The sequence below is a fragment of the Lissotriton vulgaris genome, chromosome 9, assembly GCF_964263255.1.
Source record: "Lissotriton vulgaris chromosome 9, aLisVul1.2, whole genome shotgun sequence".
Taxonomy (NCBI): Eukaryota; Metazoa; Chordata; class Amphibia; order Caudata; family Salamandridae; genus Lissotriton; species Lissotriton vulgaris.
The window spans coordinates 286,339,375-286,357,800 of NC_141697.1; the positions used below are offsets into that span (position 1 = coordinate 286,339,375).

Here is an 18,426-nt window from a genome sequence, read left to right on the forward strand (position 1 = left end):
CCCTTGAAAAACCTCCTGTAATACCCAGTGAGTCCTAAAAAGGCTCTCACCTCTGTCTGGGTCTTGGTGTGCTCCCAAGCCAGGATGGTTTCAATCTTGGGCTATAGGGGTGCCACCTGGCCGCTCCCAACCTGGTGTCCCAAGTACCCCATGGAACCCTGCCCGATCTGGCACTTACTCGCCTTGGTCATGGGGCCTGCATTCCGCAGCGCCAACAATACTTCCCAGAGGTGGCACAGATGTTCTTCCCAACTGGTGCTGAACACTACGATGTCATCCAGGTAGACGGCACTGAACTCTTCCAGTCCAGCCAACACCTGGTTGACCAACCTCTGAAAGGTGGCAGGGGCATTCTTCATCAACTTATCCTGGAGCACGCAGGGCTCCACTGGGGCCATGACCCACACTTTCTGACCAGGCTGAAGCTCTACCAGAGTCGCATTCTGGTCGTACCACCGCTTCATCTCCTCCTGGCTGACTTCCAGATTCACCTCAGCGAGTTGTCTGAAACGCCTAGTCTGGTTCCTGAAGGCCAGCATGTAGCTTTTTACATCCTGGGGAGTTTTCCCAGGAGATTGCTCCCAGCCTTCCTTGACCAGACTCAGAGGTCCTCTCACTGGGTGACCATAGAGAAGCTCAAAGGGTCTGAACCCTAGAGATTTCAGTGGCACCTCACAGTATGCAAACAACAGGCATGGTAAGAGGACATCCCACGTATGGCTCATAGGTTCCTCAAGACCCATAATAATGCCTTTCAGGGTTCAGTTGAATCTCTCAATCAACCCGTTTCCTTGGGAGTGTTAAGGAGTGGTAAACTTGCAAGTTACCCCACACTCCTGCCACAGAGACTTCACATACTTTGAAATGAAGTTTGTACCTCGGCCAGATACTACCTCTCTAGGGAATCTCACCAGTGCCCGTCCAACCATGGGGGGCGTCACTGTCCTCAGAGGTATGGCTTCTGAGTACTGGGTGGCATGGTCCACCAAGACCAGGATGAACCTGTTGCCCACGGCTGTCTTGAGGTTCAGTGGCCCCACAATGTCAATACCCACCCGCTCAAAGGGGGTGCTGACCACAGGGAAAGGCTGGAGAGGAGCCTTCTTCTTCCTCCCACTCTTTCCACTTGCCTGGCAAGTCTGACATGTCCTGCAATGAGTGTCTGAACTCTTGCGCATTTGGAGCCAATGAAAGTGGATGACAAGCCTCTCAAAGGTCTTGTCCTGCCCCAAATTTCCTGCCAATGGCACATCATGAGCCAGCCCCAGTAAGAAGGCTCTGGAGATCTGGGGTACCACAAGCACACGGGCTGACCCAGGCTCAGCAACATTAGGCTCACTATACAGGTGACCATTATCCCAGTATATCCAATTTGATCCAGACTGATCACCTGCTGCCTGGCTTGCAGCCTGTTGCCGAAAGCCCACAAGAGAAGGGCATTCTCTCTGCTCCTTGCAGAATTCTTCCCTGGAGGGTCCTCCTTTCTGCTGCCAATGGCGCAGCAGAGGCAGGTCTCCCAGTTCAGCTACCTGTTCCCCTGGAGGCTCCAGGGCATCCCCCTCAGGGTCTACCTCCTTCTGGACCATGGTGACTTTGGCGGCTGGTTTCCCGCACCCCTGCTTCTTCTCTCTAAGGAGGGTACCTGGGCCTCCCTCTCAGGCTCCAGGTCCTCTTGCGCACCCCTATGGGCTGCCATTGGCCATGTGGTCACACACCCCCAGTCAGGGAGACCCAACATCCCCAAGTGAGTACTCCGCTCCACCTTTCCCTAAGGTGAGCTCTCCAAATCGTTCCCCAACAAACAGTCAACAGGCATGGCGGGCCTCACAGCTACCTGAAGAGTACCAGAGACCCCCGCTCCCAAACTCAAAGGGAACCTGAGCCATTGGGCAATGGCTCTCTGTGTTGTCGGCGGCAACAACTCGGCAAAATGCATGAGGGACAATCTGCTCTTGAGACACCAGTTGACCCTTGACAGCTGTCACACTGGCTCCTGTGTCTCTAAGAGCCTCCACCTTATGACCATTGATGGTCACCCACTGCCCATATTTCTTAGTGTTGTTGGGCAGTTGGATCTCAGGGACCACCTCACAGTCTCCTAACGAGACAAGGGACATGTCTGTGGGACCCCACCCACCATGGACACCAATCTCCTCCCCCAAGGCTACACTCGCCATCTGCCGGGGAGGAGCACCAGGGGGTGCTGTTTTTCCTAACTGAGGGCACCGTGGATCATTCACCTTATGACCCAGGCCTCCACAATTCAGGGGTCCCTTGTGTACAGGGTTACCTGTAGGGGCCCCTTGCTTTCTCTCAGTGGGAGGCTGGGAACCTTTCCCTTGGTTCCTTTGGGAATTACTTTGGGGCCCTTTCTGGAACTCCCTCTATTTACCCTTGTACCCCACTCTTCTGCTGGGGACCCTGTCCACCTTTGGCTGAGTCTCCCACTTGACCCTTGTGGACCCGGGTGCTCACCCAGTGGTCCGCCTCTTCAACAAGCTTCCTAGGATTAGTCAGCCTACTATCACTCAGGTGCTGGTGCAGCTCTGGAAAACAATTACTGGACAAGTACTCTCATGCAATCAAATCAAAGAGCTCTTGAAAATCATTAACTTTGCTGCCATTCACCCAACCATCCAATACTCTGCAAAAGAAAGTGACTTATTCCAACCAGGTACTGCCCTCTATCTTCTTGCAACTCCTGAAATTCTGCCTATGCAATTCAGGGGTCAAACCATACCTGGACATTAATGCTTCTTTCATGTGGCTATAAGAATTATGTACTTCAGTAGACAAGTCTAACAATGTATCCTGCCCCTCGCTAAGGAACCACCCCCACAACCCTGCTCCCCAATCCTTCTCAGGGACCCGGTGGGAAGACATGGAAACCTCATAGGCTCTGAACCACTGCCCAATATCATCATTCGTATAAAATTCTTTCACCACATCCTTAGGAATATACACTTTAGCTTCCACAGGTATTGACGGTGTGCTGCCACCAGAGGGAGTAATCTCTAAGCTCCTTGCTTTCAATTCCAATTCCCTCAAACTTTTCTCATGCTCCAACTGTATTTTCTGTTCCTCTAGGGCCAATCTCCTATTTTCTAACTTCAGTTGCCCACCCAATTTGAGCTTGGCAAGCTCCATCTCATGCATCTTGTGTTCTTTCCTGTCCGCCAACTCTTCTGGGGACAGGCCTCTGGCAGAAACACTGCTACCTGCTGGGGAGACTACTTTCCTCCCTCCTGGACACAATGGCCCATCTAGCTACTCATCTGCGTTATCTACCCCCTCCACGTGCTCAGGGGTGCTCCTTACTTCAAACCAGACCCTCAGAACCTTTTGTAAATCCTCCTTTCTGGAGCTACTGGTCATAGAAACTTTGAACCTCCTGCAAAACTGCTTGAGCTGGTTAATGGTGTAGCATTCCAGTTTCTCCTCTTCCCAATCATTCTCAACAGATGCTATGGATGCTGCTTTACTCATGGTGGCTAAACTTGGCAGTTCTTGGCAAAAATAGAAAATCCCAGGAAAACAATCTACAAAAAAGTATGTGGTCGCGTTTTGGTCTGTACTCACTAGTAGTGTTCACCAATCAATCACTGTATATAAGTCACAAATGCAAAGTCCAAATCCTCACCGCTGACCACCAATATTAGATTTGGGGGTCTCTAGTTGGCAGATGTAGGTTTCTTTGACAAATAGGGACCCATGCGTCTAGTCAGGTTAAGGGGGTACACTCATAAAATAACCCCTTCTCCCCCCTTGGTAGCTTGGCACGAGCAGACAGTCTTATCTCAGAGGCAATGTGTAAAGCATTTGTGAACACATACAGTGACCCAGTGACAACACTACAGATGGACACCACACAGTTGTTTATTAAAAATAAGTATTCTTTATATAAACTTAACACAAGACCACAAACGACAAAAATCCACAATACTGTACTTAAAATGGTATAATTAGCTTAGTTCTCTTTATATATTCAAAAGCGACACTTTGAGTCAATGTACCTTAGGATGCGTCACGCAATCCAACTAAAGTGTTGCAGGGAAGGTGATGCGTCGGTTCCCTACTGCTGCGTAGGGGACGGTGATGCGTCGATTTCTTACTGCGCTTCCGTGGCAATGCGACTCGCAACGGCGTGATGCGATGACAATCCGGCGCGATGAAACAAAGATGGCGTCTTCCTTTTGATGCAACACGATGCAGACCGCGACAAGCCCTGTGACATGCTTCTCGGTGATGCAACGGCGTCTGCTGCGATGTCGATTCTCTTTTCCGACCATGCGAGGCGCGTTGACAACAATGCGAGCCGCGACAGGCCCTGCGACATGCTTCCTGGTGATGCGGCGGCGTCTGCTGTGATGTCGATCCTCTTCTCCGGCGATGCGTGGTGCTTCAACAACGATGCGAGCCGTGACAGGCCCTGCGACACGCTTCCCGGGGATGCGGCGGTATCTGCTGCGACGTCGATCCTCTTTTCCGGCGAGGCGCTTCGGGGGCCCTGCAATGACTCTGCGGTTCTTGGGGGCCGCGACATGCCCTGCGACATGCTTCCCGGTAATTTGGTCGCATCTGCTGCAATGTCGATCCTCTTCTCCAGCGATGCGAGGCGCTATCGTGTTGTGAAGTGGCAGCGGCAGTTCGGCTTCACACTTTCTTGCTTGTGGGTCGTGCTTCCAGCTCCTTGAGACACGCAGTTCCTCAGAAAGTCCCAAACAACTGCAGGCACTTCAAAAGAACTCTTGGGGAGCTGATGTGTGAAGTCTGTTGTCCCTGAGACTTCAGCAGGAGGCAAGCTCTTTTCTCAAGCCCTTGGAGATCCTTACAAGTTGATGAAAGTACACAAAGATCCTCTCTCCTTTCTTTTGATGACAGGCAACCACTGCAGGCCAATACCCCAAGCAGCACTTCAGCTTAGGGATAGTCTCTTCTCAGTCTTTCTGGTTTCACTCCTCAGCAAAGGTTTCTTCTTGTTGTCCAAAGTGATCTAAAATTTGGGGGTTTGTGTCCCCTCTTTTATACACAGTTTCTCTTTGTTCTCTGAAGGCAGAGAGGCCTTTGCCTAGTCCAAACCAGTTCTGGTCAGTCCTGGAGCACTCTGTTTACATGACTCCTTCTTTCCTTTCACAGTGCAGGGCAGAAACATCAGACGAACCACAGGATGTGGAGCCAGCATTGTGATGGGAAGGCACAGCCCTATTCAAGTCCCAGGTGCAACTCCTCCCTCCCATCTAGATGCAGAACTCTCTATTCAGCCCTTGGCTGACTCACCCTGTCTCCTGGAATCCCCCAGCCCCTATCACTCAAACTCTAGACAAGGAATATACAACCTTGCAAAGGCAGGCTTGGATAGTTAGACAAGAAAATAACTGCTTTCTAAAAGTGGTATTTTCAAACACAGAATGTTAAAACCAACTTTACTAAAAGATGCATTTTATCATTCTGGGTTCATGCATACTAAACTCGAATTTCTTCCTGGTTCCCTGAGACAGTTAGTGGTATAAGATGTAATAATCAAGCTGCCCATTCTGGCCTATGGGGAATAGGTAGCCTTGCAATGGTGAAAAACGAAAATGGCTGTAATTCACAATTAGGACATGCCACACACATCAGGGCTTGTCCTGCCTTATACTTACAATGCACCCTGCCCTTGCGCCTACCATAGGTATGTCTGATATGAAGAAAAGGGAAGGTTTAGGAACTGGCAAGTGGGTGCACTTGCCCAATCAGCATGGCAGTACCAGACTGCACACAGGCTCTGCAATGGCAAGCCATAGACACACTTTTACAGGCTGCTTCTGTGGGTGGCACAACCAGTGCTGCAAGCCTACCAGCAGCATTTGGTTTACAAGCCCTGGGCAGTCCTGGTGCACTGTGCTAGGGTCTGACAGGTAAAACCAAACCAGCCAATCATTGAATCACTAATCCATACATCAATTTACAACAGGGAGCACTTGCACTGTGGCACTGGACAGCAGTGGTACAGTGCCCAAAGCATCTAACACCAGCAAAAACACCCGAGGCAAAAGCAAAAATGGAAGGGAGGCCCACACCAAGGTGCCAGGTCTAACAGTAACTTTTAAACTGTTTAAAATAGCTTTTTGTTAAAATATGCTAATTATGTAGGTGGTAATCAATTATGTAACAAATATCACAAATCCATAAATGCGCAAAAAGCGCAGCACAGTCGGACAATTCCAGTTATCCTGATCATAATTCATTTTTGTCTATTCGTGTGACAAAAGGAGAGAATTTGTTGACAGAGAATAATTGCTTTTCTTTGTATAATGGACACTTGCTCCTTCTATTCTGTATCAGTGTTGGATCAGTGAAACAATGAAACTGGAATGGAACATCTGCACTAATATAATGACTGCATTTTATTACCCAACTTGGATGGGGGCGTTTTCGTTGCTTATATGGCCGCATGCTTCATCCGTGCAACGCCTGTGATAACATGTGTTAATAACGGCGATCTCACGAGTGGATGAAATGCTAAGGGAGCCCTAGCGTCATTTCTCCTGTTAAAAATCCACAGATTAAATCTGCACTATTTGGGTTTTGCTAGTCAAAGTTTAAAAGTAACGAAACTCGGCGATTACCAAATATTCTCAAGATATACCGTTTGAATGTGAATTCGAAAGAAAATAAACACAGATGATATACTCTTCGCTACACACAGCCTATCCAGGCATTTCACTTCATAGAAATATATTACGTGATGCGAATTGTAAAATCAATGGAGACAAGCTGCGCACATTTTGCAAATAATCGTGTTTTTTCTCCTTCCATCGTTTTTTAAAAGCATTAGAAGTCATTTGTAAGTACGTAATACTTGCGATCCCATTTAAAACTTGTGTTTTTGCTTTTTGCACGGGAGGACGAGCGTTTCTCCAGTACAACGCTATTCCAACTTTCATCACTAGGGGACGCCGATGCACCACTCACCAAAACTTTTAGTAGGCAGCTGCGTGCCCCACTCCCTGAGGGAGTAGGTGGCCTCACTCCTGATGGAGCGATGCTTGAGGGGTCCGTTGGGTAAAAGCCTGCGGGGAGGGGAGGAGAGGGTAAGATGTGCCTGTGATGCTAATCAGAGCTCGGTGGCCCGCGATGGAGGTTGAAGCCCCCTCCAGAGTCCCCGAAGGATAGTGGGAGAGAGTACTGGGCTGCCGTCGCCTGACAGGCATCAAGAACCAACAGAAACGGAGGCTATAAAACACTTTACCTGAGGACTAACTGCGCACATACGCAGAGGGCGTCTCAGCTCCGACAACGAAAAGTGCCGCGGGGTTCTGAGCGCTGGACGGGTCCGGGGACGGGCACACCACAGGAGGGTAAGCCAAAGATCGGATGGGGAAATAGTTTGGGGAAAACTTAATTAAGTGAGTGTTTACAATTATTTTCTTCTTTATTCATCTGCAGAGTAAAATTGCAAAAACACTTGACTTGGTCACTTGAACAGATGGGGTGAGTCTGCCTGCCGCCCCTTGATAACATTTTGGACGAGCCAGCCACCCCTCTTCACTTCGAAGGATCCATCGAGAAGGACTGGGAAGAGATGAGAGGGCAAGCCCGATGCAAACTGTAGTGCCACCTGAGAAGAAGCGACAGGTCAACCTTTATCATGTTTGCTGTGGCCAAGTGAACAACTGAGTCAAGTTAGTTGGTTACCGTGGTAACCCGTGTATTCCGTCGCAGGACATTAGTAAGAAATTGCCATCAAACCTGAGAACATTATTTCAAATGGTGACTTTGACACTTTTGAGGAGGATTTACTAGTTGAACTCGATAACCCTACAACTAGCGAGCAAGACAGCCAACAAGACTGTTAGTAGTCAACCCGAATTACCATTGAAGTGTCTAATCAGAACTTAGTACTAGTCTGTCAAACCAATGTCAATAAAGCTCTCAAAAGACCATTTCCCTGAGTTGAATTTCAAGAAATAGGTGACCTGCCTACCTCAGTGATGCTTGAGGTCTGTTGGACACTTAAAGTAGATAGTTGGTTGATCAACCTGGATATCATTTGCAGTGATCACCTGGAGAGCTAAAAAAAAGGTGGTCATTCAAGTTTGGTAACGTGTTTAGCCTTCAAACAAAAAATTGGGAAATGTAGCTCCACCCCCTTTATAGCTACTAAATCATTCAATCAGTAGAGGCATCTTGGAGGAGCTGGCCTTTCGAGCTTGTTAACACTTGCAGTCCTCCATCCTGCATTGGGAAGAGCAGAGACCCCCACACTGAACCCATCTGAAGAGATCAGTCACAAATATGTCCCACCATGGATGCATTCTTTGAAGTTCAGGCAGTTTAGTGGCATCACGCGCCTTCCTCATTCCTCCAGCCCTCTTGCTGCGGTGCTCCTCGGCAGGCTCGGCTCGCCCTTTGGCTGGTCAGCCGGTGGGTGCGACCATGAGTGTTTGACCACCTTCCTGCACGCGCGGAGGCTGGACACAGAGAGATGCTGCTCCTGCTCCTTCGCATGGTGGCGCTACAGTTCCCCAGCGTATGGACCCTGGAGCACGGGGGCAGCGCGCGCGGGGAGGGCGAGCTCTGCCCATCTATCTGCGACTGCTCCGAGTGGAAAACCTTCAAAGTCACCTGCAAGGAGATCAGCTTCATCCCAGACTTCCCGCCTTCCACGGAAACCCTGTGAGTACACATCCCATCCATGTGCTTTTTGGGAGGGAGGGGGTTATTGTGGCTACAGATATGGGAGAATAGGAAGCATACATATTGCGGAGGTAGTGTTACGAGGATGCAAGATGGGGCTGATTGGGTACATCAAACCAAGGGAATGTTGTTGACCCCTGGTTACTCTGCATCTGTGCTCGATTTTATTGCTAGCAGGGCTGCTTTGGCATATCATCCTTGCTAAGGTCAATACACCGTGCACTATTAACTGAAGTGATAGTAACAACTAATATTTACAGCCCTAATGTCAATTGCAGTATTAAGTGCTACATGTATTATTAATATGATTATATGGAATATATAGGAAACCTGGGGTTCTAACATGAAGATGTGGGAAGGTAGAGATGCGCCACAGTAAAAATATGGACGTATACAGAGCATTGGGGGTCTGGAGCACTGGGCGGGGTGCAGATATGGGGGTTAAGGATGTTCCATGGGTGCAGATATGAAGGGGGTGCAGATATTGGGAAGAAACAGCAATACTGGTGCAGATATCGAGGGTAAAGGGTGAGTGTGCCGCAGACATGGCCCATTCGGTGCTGGTCTTAGTTGCAGGTCTGGGGGTGAGGTTGGCTCTTGGGTGCAGATTTGGAAGGACAATGGTCATAAAAAAGTAAAGACTCCAAACTTCAATTGTGACGTGGTTGGGTGACTTTGTGAAGGCATTATTGGTAAAGGAAGAAACGAGAGTCTGGGAGGCCGATTTTTCCTGGGCAGGATGATGATATAAGTAGAGCTTAAAAGAGGGGTGGTTCCTTAATTAGAGCCCTTAAAGTAATTAAACACTGATTTTGTAATTGGCTCATATCGGACCATACATTCATCTTTTGAACCTTACAGGCAAAAACATTGACCGATTTGACTGTAAAAATGAATTGACAGACGGCAATGAGAGAAACTTAGATAAAAAAATTGAAAATCACTTAACTTGCGCTCGCTGCATCGCCAGTGCGGCGAGCGCAAGGTAAGTGGTTTTCGTTTTTTCAAATGTAAGTTTCCCTCGTCATCGTCTATCATCTTCCACCCCACCCCGCCCCCCACCGCACTGCTCTTACCCTCACGGGTCATGCCTGAAGTTTCTGTCCATAGGAAATACAGGTATTTTGACTACCTGCACTTCAAGTCCTTGGCCTCTCTGCAGAGCAGACTTAGATAAGGTCACATATGCGCCATTCACAATTGTGTTTCTATGGGAAGTTCATGAAAGAGGTACACTACTGTCAAAATGTTGACAGCACCAAAGAAAAAGAAAATGCAGTTCTTACATGCGACTCGAGTGAGGAGAGGAAAAGAAGTAGGTTCAGAAAGGGAGGGTGAAAAGGCAGTTCCGGAAAGGCAAGAGATGACATGCGAGAGTTGAAGATGGAGGATATTCAGAAAGATATGGAGCGAAAAGGGGTGTGAATGGGGGAACAAGAGTGATTGTGACACTCCAAAGACCACCACCACTTCACAAATCGTAGCAATGTTGAATTCACAGTATAATATATTTCAGAATTTAACCATTTTGGGTTCTAATTATTCACAACAAAATTCGTATTCTTACTCATATATTTGATACTGCTAACAAAGACTGTCAAAGTCTATAGGTGTGGCTTGTTTTAGACGTATGCCCATTGTTGTGTTATATGTCTGGAGGCAACACCAGAAAACTCACAGAGGCACCCAAATACTGGTCAGATGGCACAATTTGTGAAGTAAAGGATAATAGTTTATACTTTAAGGCACACCCTTAATTAAATAGGCCCTGCCTCTTGAAAAAAGTAGTTACACTTATTTGGCCAAGCCCCTTTTCAGAAGTCTCCCCGCACATAACCTTTTCATCCCATTACTGCGTCTAGACACCTCAGGGTATTAGAGCGCTTTACAAATTGTATTTGAATTTCATTTCATTTAAAGCACTGGAGTAAATATTCCTATAATGTGTATTACAAGCTTTCAAGGAGGGACACTGGGAGTGTAGATATAGAATGGTGGGAGAGGGTTCTGGAGTGGGAGTCCAGTTTGCTGGCATGGAAAGGTTGGTTGTTTGGTAGGCAGATATGGAAGTATGTAGGAATCACATTTTGCAGAGCTGGATAGGTGGAGGGCACCATGTGTATGCATGGAATGATAGGAGGTTAGAGGATGCAGGTATTGAAGAGGGGCGGGCTCTATTCGTGTGCAGACGAAGAGGCACCATGGAGCGCGGATATTGAAGGGTTCATACATGTAAGTTCAAGATATGCTGGAGTCATTAGGATGTTTTGGGGTGTGACTATAGAGGGGGGAGGACCAGCAGGCATGAATGAAGCAAGAAGCATATGGGAGGAGCCTTGGTGATGCAGATATGACTGCAGGAGGGGTTCTGGGATGCAGAAATGAAGTGGCTCTTGGCATGCAGATGTGTAGGGTGCAGTGTAAAGCTCTAGGATGCACATATCGAGGTCAGCGAGTGATTGAGGTGTAGATATTGAAAGGAATAGGGAGGGGGTTCTTGGAATGCAGATCTGATTGGTACAGGGGGTGGCAGATATGGAGAGAGGCAAGAGAGTGCATATGGAGGGATGGAGGGTCGTAGGAAAGTGGGATCCAAGGATGTCAATGCAGAGTGTCCAGGAGACGGTTCTCCATGTGCAGATATAGAGAAGGCAGGAGACTGGATTCAGGTACAGACGGGGGGTGGGGGGGGGACTCAGCAGGTTGGAATCTAGCAAGGCAGATAGGGAAGGTGCAGGAGGGAGCTCTGGGGTGAAGATATGTGGGAGGATCGAGAGTACATCCGGCCCGGAAACGGAGGAGGGCTGTAGGGAGTTATGAAAAGTGCAGGCGGCAGCTCTGGGATGCAAATCTGACGAAGATTAGGAGTGGATTTGGTGCAGATACGCAAGGAGACATCTAGGGGTGTGGATATGGCAGCGGAGTGTCGATGCGGCACTTGGGTTACGGATACTGGGGAGGCGGGGGTGCAGGTCTAAGAGAAGATGTGGAGGTGACATAGGGAAGGGAATCTACATGCTCAGTTTTGGGAGCTGCTGTAGGAAATCTACATGGGGTTTAAGACGATTGGCAAGGAGAGGTCTGGGGGCTGCAGATATGGGGGTGTGGAGGGAGCTCTGGCTCGTAGATTTGGAGGATGCTGAGGTGGCCTCTTGGGACGCAGATTCAAATAGGAATTATGGAAGAGTCTAGGGATGTGATTGTGGCTTGATGGAGTTATGGTGTGCTTATGTGCAGATTGTAGCGACAAACGGTAAGGCAGGACTAATGTTGCATGGCGGAAGAGAATGCAAACTTACCCAACATTTGTGTCAATGACCCGACTCTGAAAACTAAACATCCACCCCGACTTGTGGAAATGTACACTTAGTAATCCTTTTCCTGTCGTTTTCAATATAAATAACATCTCCCTTCCCTTCCCTTCCCTTCCCTTCTCTCCTCCTCCCTTCCTTCTCCCTTCCTTCTTCCATTCCCTTCCCTCCTCCTCCTGCCTTCCCTTCTTCCTTTCCCTTCCTTTCCCTTCCCTTCCCTTCCCTTCCCTTCCCTTCCCTTCCCTTCCCTTCTCTCCTCCTCCCTTCCTTCTCTCTTCCTTCTTCCCTTACCTTCCCTCCTCCTCCTGCCTTCCCTTTTTCCTTTCCCTTCCCCCTTCCCTTTCCTTCCCTTTCCTTCCCTTCTTTTCCCCTTCTCCTCCCTTCCCTTCCCTTCCCTTCCCTTCCCTTCCCTTCCCTTCCCTTCCCTTCTCTCCTCCTCCCTTCCTTCTCCCTTCCTTCTTCCCTTCCCTTCCCTCCACCACCTGCCTTCCCTTCTTCCTTTCCCTTCCCCCTTCCCTTTCCTTCCCTTCTTTTTCCCTTCTCTTCCCTTCCCTTCCCTTCCCTTCCCTTCCCTTCCCTTCTCTCCTCCTCCCTTCCTTCTCCCTTCCTTCTTCCCTTCCCTCCTCCTCCTGCCTTCCCTTCTTCCTTTCCCTTCCCCCTTCCCTTCATTTCCCTTTCCTTCCCTTCTCTCCTCCTCCCTTCCTTCTCTCTTCCTTCTTCCCTTCCCTTCCCTCCACCACCTGCCTTCCCTTCTTCCTTTCCCTTCCCCCTTCCCTTTCCTTCCCTTCTTTTTCCCTTCTCTTCCCTTCCCTTCCCTTCCCTTCCCTTCCCTTCCCTTCCCTTCTCTCCTCCTCCCTTCCTTCTCCCTTCCTTCTTCCCTCCCCTCCTCCTCCTGCCTTCCCTTCTTCCTTTCCTTTCCCCCTTCCCTTTCCTTCCATTCTTTTTCTCTTCCCTTCCCTTCCCTTCCCTTCCCTTCCCTTCCCTTCCCTCCTCCTCCTCCCTTCCCTCCTCTTCCCTACTGAAACGTACGACATACATTATGTATTTGTATTTCATTTCTATTGTATATTAGTTGATTGCGGGTTGCCCATTCCCTAAGGTCTAAGACGGGTACGCAATGCATTCACCGCATTTCAAAAACTCATCTGGAAGAACTCACTAGCAGATAAACGAGACATGCTGCTGTTTCCACAAGCACCCTGCATTACCAATCCCCATCTAGCACTCAATGCTGGTGGATAGTATCTTCAAGGCGCTTGCAATTTTGGAAAAGTTTAACGGAGGCACTAACAGACTGTGTGATTTCACCAAGATCACACTGTGGGGTTTGGGGAGGGACGCAGTTTAGTTAACCAAGAGGAACGGAGTAAAAAACAGGAGGCACAACAAGGACCGTTGGTGAATAGTTTTCTGTTGCACAGCACTGAAGCAAAGACTCATCTTCAGGCCTTAGGTTGGAATCCCATTCCGGCCCCCATCAAACCCGAGGTGCACCCATGACCTTACTGGATCCCATAGAAAGCACTGTTAGCCACATATATAGAATGTATATGGGGAAAGTGACGTGTAGGTGGAGACTTTATAGGTGGGCAGGGGAACAATGAATAGACATATGGATGGATGAATAGATGAATAGCGAGGCAGTGGCTGCGTGGAGAACGAATGGGTGAGTCAGTGGATAAATAGACAAGAAGGCAGATAGATTGAACGGTTGGATGGGTGGTTGAATGAATGGGTGAATAAAATGGATGGGCAGAACTGTGGGTTGTGGTAAGGTTGGATTGATGGTCAGGGGAAGACACATTGACTGATGGAAGGAGAGATTTAGGTGCTTGGCATAAAATGAAATTGATCGATGTTCAAACGAAGATGGACAGCTGGATAAGGGGAAAAACAGAGCACTGTAGTTTTTGATTAGGAAAGAGTGAAATGGGATAGACTGAAAGAATGATGGATTAATAGGGAGGTGATGGGCAGAGACGTGGGCTCTAGCAATGCAGATAAAACAGGACAAACATAAAAATGCATGTACATTTAGTTGGATATAAATCTATCGATATATACATATATGTGTATATACACACACACACACACACACACACATATATATGTGTATATATATCTATATCTATATTGCAGAAACAGCAACCTCTTTACTCGATCAGAGCTTAAAACAGCACTCCAGGGGTTCTTTTTCAACTCGATTATTTATTTTTTAGTGATGGCATCTACGCGTTTCAGCTGCCGCTCACAGCCTTGGTCACGAGATATTTACTGAGAGAGAAACAGAGAGACATAGCAAGCAAGCAAGAGAGAGAGGTTACGTACCGGGTAACCATGTAGTAACACAAGACCAAAACCTGAGTGGTGTGCAGAAAGCACCAGAAGGCAGAAATGACAATATAACACAACTTTACACTTTACTCATTGTGTATATTTTTTAATAAATGTTTATTTGGGGTTATTTTGATTGCAAAATCTATTTTTTTTCGAACAGGGGAATGTTTATTGCAAAAAGTAAGTGTAATTCTGAACTATGTTGTTTGGTTGCCTCCAGCAAAGAGATGAAAATTATAATTACATATGTAGTTAAAAATGTAGAAAATTAGAATTGAACACCCTTGGCATTATTAAACTCACACTGAAGCTGTGCTCCTCAAAGTGCCACAAACAATGGGCACTGATATGAATTAGAACGTTTAAGTTGAATTTACCTTCTGTGAAGAGATTGTTGATAACACCATGGACAATAATCAGGGCAAGTGGATTTCTGTGATTCTTTTAACTGCAGAATTGACCAAATAATTGTGAATTTACTAAACTTCCCAATTCATTTTCGGCCTAATACTGTTCAACAAAAATGTTTCGAGCTCAAATGCATCAGAATAATGCTGCCACAGAACATACTACATAACGCTGCATAATGTGCCTTTTCTTATCGCAGAATTTAAGTGACTGCTGCTTAATTGGTCATCCATTACTGTATACTCCTATTGGATCTGACAATGGTAAAGCTCTGCATAATGGTCGGTGGGCTTGCATTGTGATGTTGAAACCGATATTTCACACCCCCATCTGAAAAGTTTTCAGTATTTCATGGGCCCCTATCAAACATGTTTTTTATACCAATGTATGTCTGTCTGTCTGTCTGTCTGGCTGTCTGTTTGTCTGTCTGTCTGTCTGTCTGTCTGTCTTCTGTCTGTCTGTCTGTCTATCTATCTATCTATCTATCTATCTATCTATCTATCTATCTATCTATCTACCTACCTACCTATCTACATACCTACCCACCCATCCATCCATCTTTCAGAAATGCGGTTATTAGTTGATGGGGGTAAGTACCCATCCCATGTAATAATCAAAATCCTTGCCAGGGTGATCCACTAACGTCACTAAATAGCTCTAAGCTGAATCCCCTGGTAGCTATAGGAGAGTGGACAGGATTGATTTAGGGGCAATGTGTAAAGTATTTATGCAGTGCTGAAACAATACGAAAGTCAAAATGTAAAACAATAGAAGTTCTAAAATGAATTAGAACAATAGATTGAAATTTAAATATACTAAAACACAAAACTCCAATAAGGGAAACCGGAGAAATTAATTGTTAACATAATAAGTAGACATGGTGCCAAGAACATAAAGTGCCAATGATAATCAATCGTTGTGGTAGAACAGGACCTAGGCACTATTTGGCACTAACCAAAATGGAGTGTAAGTTGGGAACACCAACCAGGTTCATCCAGGTCAAAGATTTTATCTTCTGACTTTAGTCCTTTAAATCCCAATCCATCACACGCGCCGCCAAAACCAAATGTAAGACTCTGGAGCGTAGATGGAGAATGGAATATGCCCCCTCACTACGTGAAGTCTATAAGAGTGAATTAAGGTCTTATCACAGTCAGATTAGGAAATCTAAAAGAGATTACTATAATAAGAGGATTGACTGTTCAGATAACACATCTAAAGAGCTCTTTATGATTTTGAAGGAACTCTCCGCCCCTCTAGCGAGTTCAGGGGAAGTCCCCCCCTCGACAGAGTCATGCAATGAGATTGCAGACTTCTTTATAGGGAAGGTAGAAAAGATCTACGCATCTTTTCAGATTAACTCAGAACCCACTAATTCGCCAGATCCTAACTGTGAAAAACAGGTTATGAAAAAACTTAGGGAGTTTGTGGTCCCCCGAGCAGAGGAGCTAATTAACATCTTATCGGACATTCACTCTGGCTCTCCCTTAGATGCGGTCCCAGCGAGGATTCTTCGCAGTCATCTTCCCCAGGTAGCGGAGCACATAGGTAACATGCCTCTCTTTCCTTCCATGAATGTCTAGTTCCGGACATCTGGAAACTGGCCCAAGTTGTCCCGATAAAAAAGAAAGCCCATATTAGCATAACATAACTAGACAACCTTAGACCAATCTCCCTCCTTCCCTATTGTGCGAAGGTAGTAGAGAAATTGGTTAACCGACAGCTGGTGAGCTTTGTGGAGGAAAATAAGCTCCTCCACTCGTCTCAGTCGGGATTCAGAGCCAAACATTCGAGTGAGACCGCCCTCCTTCTATCTACGGAACTGTTGCGGTGTAGGGCGGATGAGGGTCACACGGTCGCACTGGTCTTATTGGACTTAAGTGCGGCGTTTGACACTGTATCGCACTCCGTATTACTGGACCGTCTGAGTGAGAAGGGAATAACCGGGCCTGCTCATGAGTGGTTGGTTTCCTTCCTTAAGAACAGGAGATTTCAAGTGCATTGTCCACCATGCAAATCCAGTATAGGATGTCTTAGACAAGGGGTTCCACAGGGCTCGATTTTGAGCCCCACGTTATTCAATCTGTACATGGAACCCCTTGCCAAACTGGTGGAGTCATATGGTGTTGCCATAGTCTCTTATGCAGACGATACACAACTGGTGATCAACCTGTCCCGTGATCCAGTTGTGGATGCTGAGAAATTCTCGGCCTGCTTGGTGGCACTTGATGGGTGGAGGAAGCAGAACTATCTCCGTCTCAATGGTAATAAGACGGAAGTTCTTATCGTTGGTCCCTGTCCTTCCATCTGGACATCTGCCTGGTGGCCCATAGAACTGGGCTCTGTCCCTGCCCCGGTGGACACAGTCAAAAACCTTGGCATACTTCTTGATTCTAATCTAGCCTACACTAATCATGTTGGTAATGTTGCCGGTAAATGCTATGGCATTTTGAAGGTCCTGAGAAAAATCCTTGACCTACTGCCTTCCAGCACCAGAAAAACAATGGTACATGCCTTGGTCACCTCCCATTTAGACTATGGGAACTCCCTCCTATGTGGACTCAGTAAAAAAGGCCTAATGCAGTTGCAACGCGTCCAGAACGCAGCTGCCAGGCTTGTCCTGAACCTCCCTAGGAGGGCCTCTGGGAAACATGCATTGCGTTCCCTGCATTGGCTTCCAATAAAGGAACGAATTAAATTTAAAACTATGTGCATTACCCATCGCATAGCTCACAAAAAAGCACCTTCATATCTCCAGGATTTGCTTCCAATCTATCGTCCTTCACGCCTTCTTAGGTCGATGGGCAGCATGCTATTAGTGGTTCCACGGATCCACAGAGCAAGGATGGGAGGACGGTCCTTTAGACACCTGGCCAGTAAAGACTGGAATGACCTGCCCATCGAATTGAGGATGGAACCGTCTGAAGCAAGGTCCAGACAGAGGTTGACACCCATCTCTTCCCCAAGACATAATCAGTATAGTTTCCCCTGGCCCAAGTGCTCATCCTCCGTGAGCTAAGCTAAAGAGATGATTAGTGGGATTTTCAGCGCGGGGACGCACTGTTCCTTGTGCAACCATGCGCTTAACAAATGTCATTAATAAAAAAATAATAATAAGTACACCTCTAAAGCCCCTAAGGACCTCAGGGGAGACCCTTGGAGGCTCACAGGGTGGCAGGCAGAAGCTAAATGGATGGTCCAGTCCAGGTCCAGTTGCCACTGGTCAGTTGGGCAGTTGCAGGAAAAGTACCCTTGTAGCTTGCTGTGTCCCTGCAATTTGACAGGAGGTTATCCATGTGACCTTGGGAGTCTACTTATTTGTCCTGGGTACAAGAGGAGAGAGCGGGTCCAACCCTCCAAGGTTCTCATGTTGCAAACAGCAGGCTCAGTCCTCTTCTGATCTTCTACAGATCCAGGAGTGTTCTGAAGTGGGTGCCTTGAAATGCCCTTTTTATACCTGGCACGAGCCAGTGGGTGGAAATGACCCATAAGGATACCCTAAATAATGTAATAATTGTTCCTGGAGCTAACCATACCCACTTTGGGCATTTTCAAGATGGTTGACAGCTTCAGCAACACTGAACATGGGCTGGGTGTATGTGTGAGAGTGTACTAAGGCAATCATAGTGTCCTCCCACATCTAACACTAAAATCCAGATTCGGGCAGTCCCAGTATCCCCAACAAACTGAG

At 47.3% G+C, this 18,426-nt stretch overlaps 1 protein-coding gene across 1 annotated transcript in view; it reads left to right on the forward strand.

Moving 5' to 3' along the window:
• The first annotated feature begins 8,366 nt into the window (after positions 1-8,366).
• The window catches only part of TSHR (thyroid stimulating hormone receptor), a 618,302-nt gene continuing 608,242 nt past the window's right edge, over positions 8,367-18,426 (forward strand). The window contains exon 1 of the mRNA XM_086937590.1: positions 8,367-8,658. Coding sequence (XP_086793716.1) covers positions 8,468-8,658 — 191 coding nt within the window. The 5' untranslated portion in view covers positions 8,367-8,467. The remainder of the gene's footprint in view (positions 8,659-18,426) is intronic.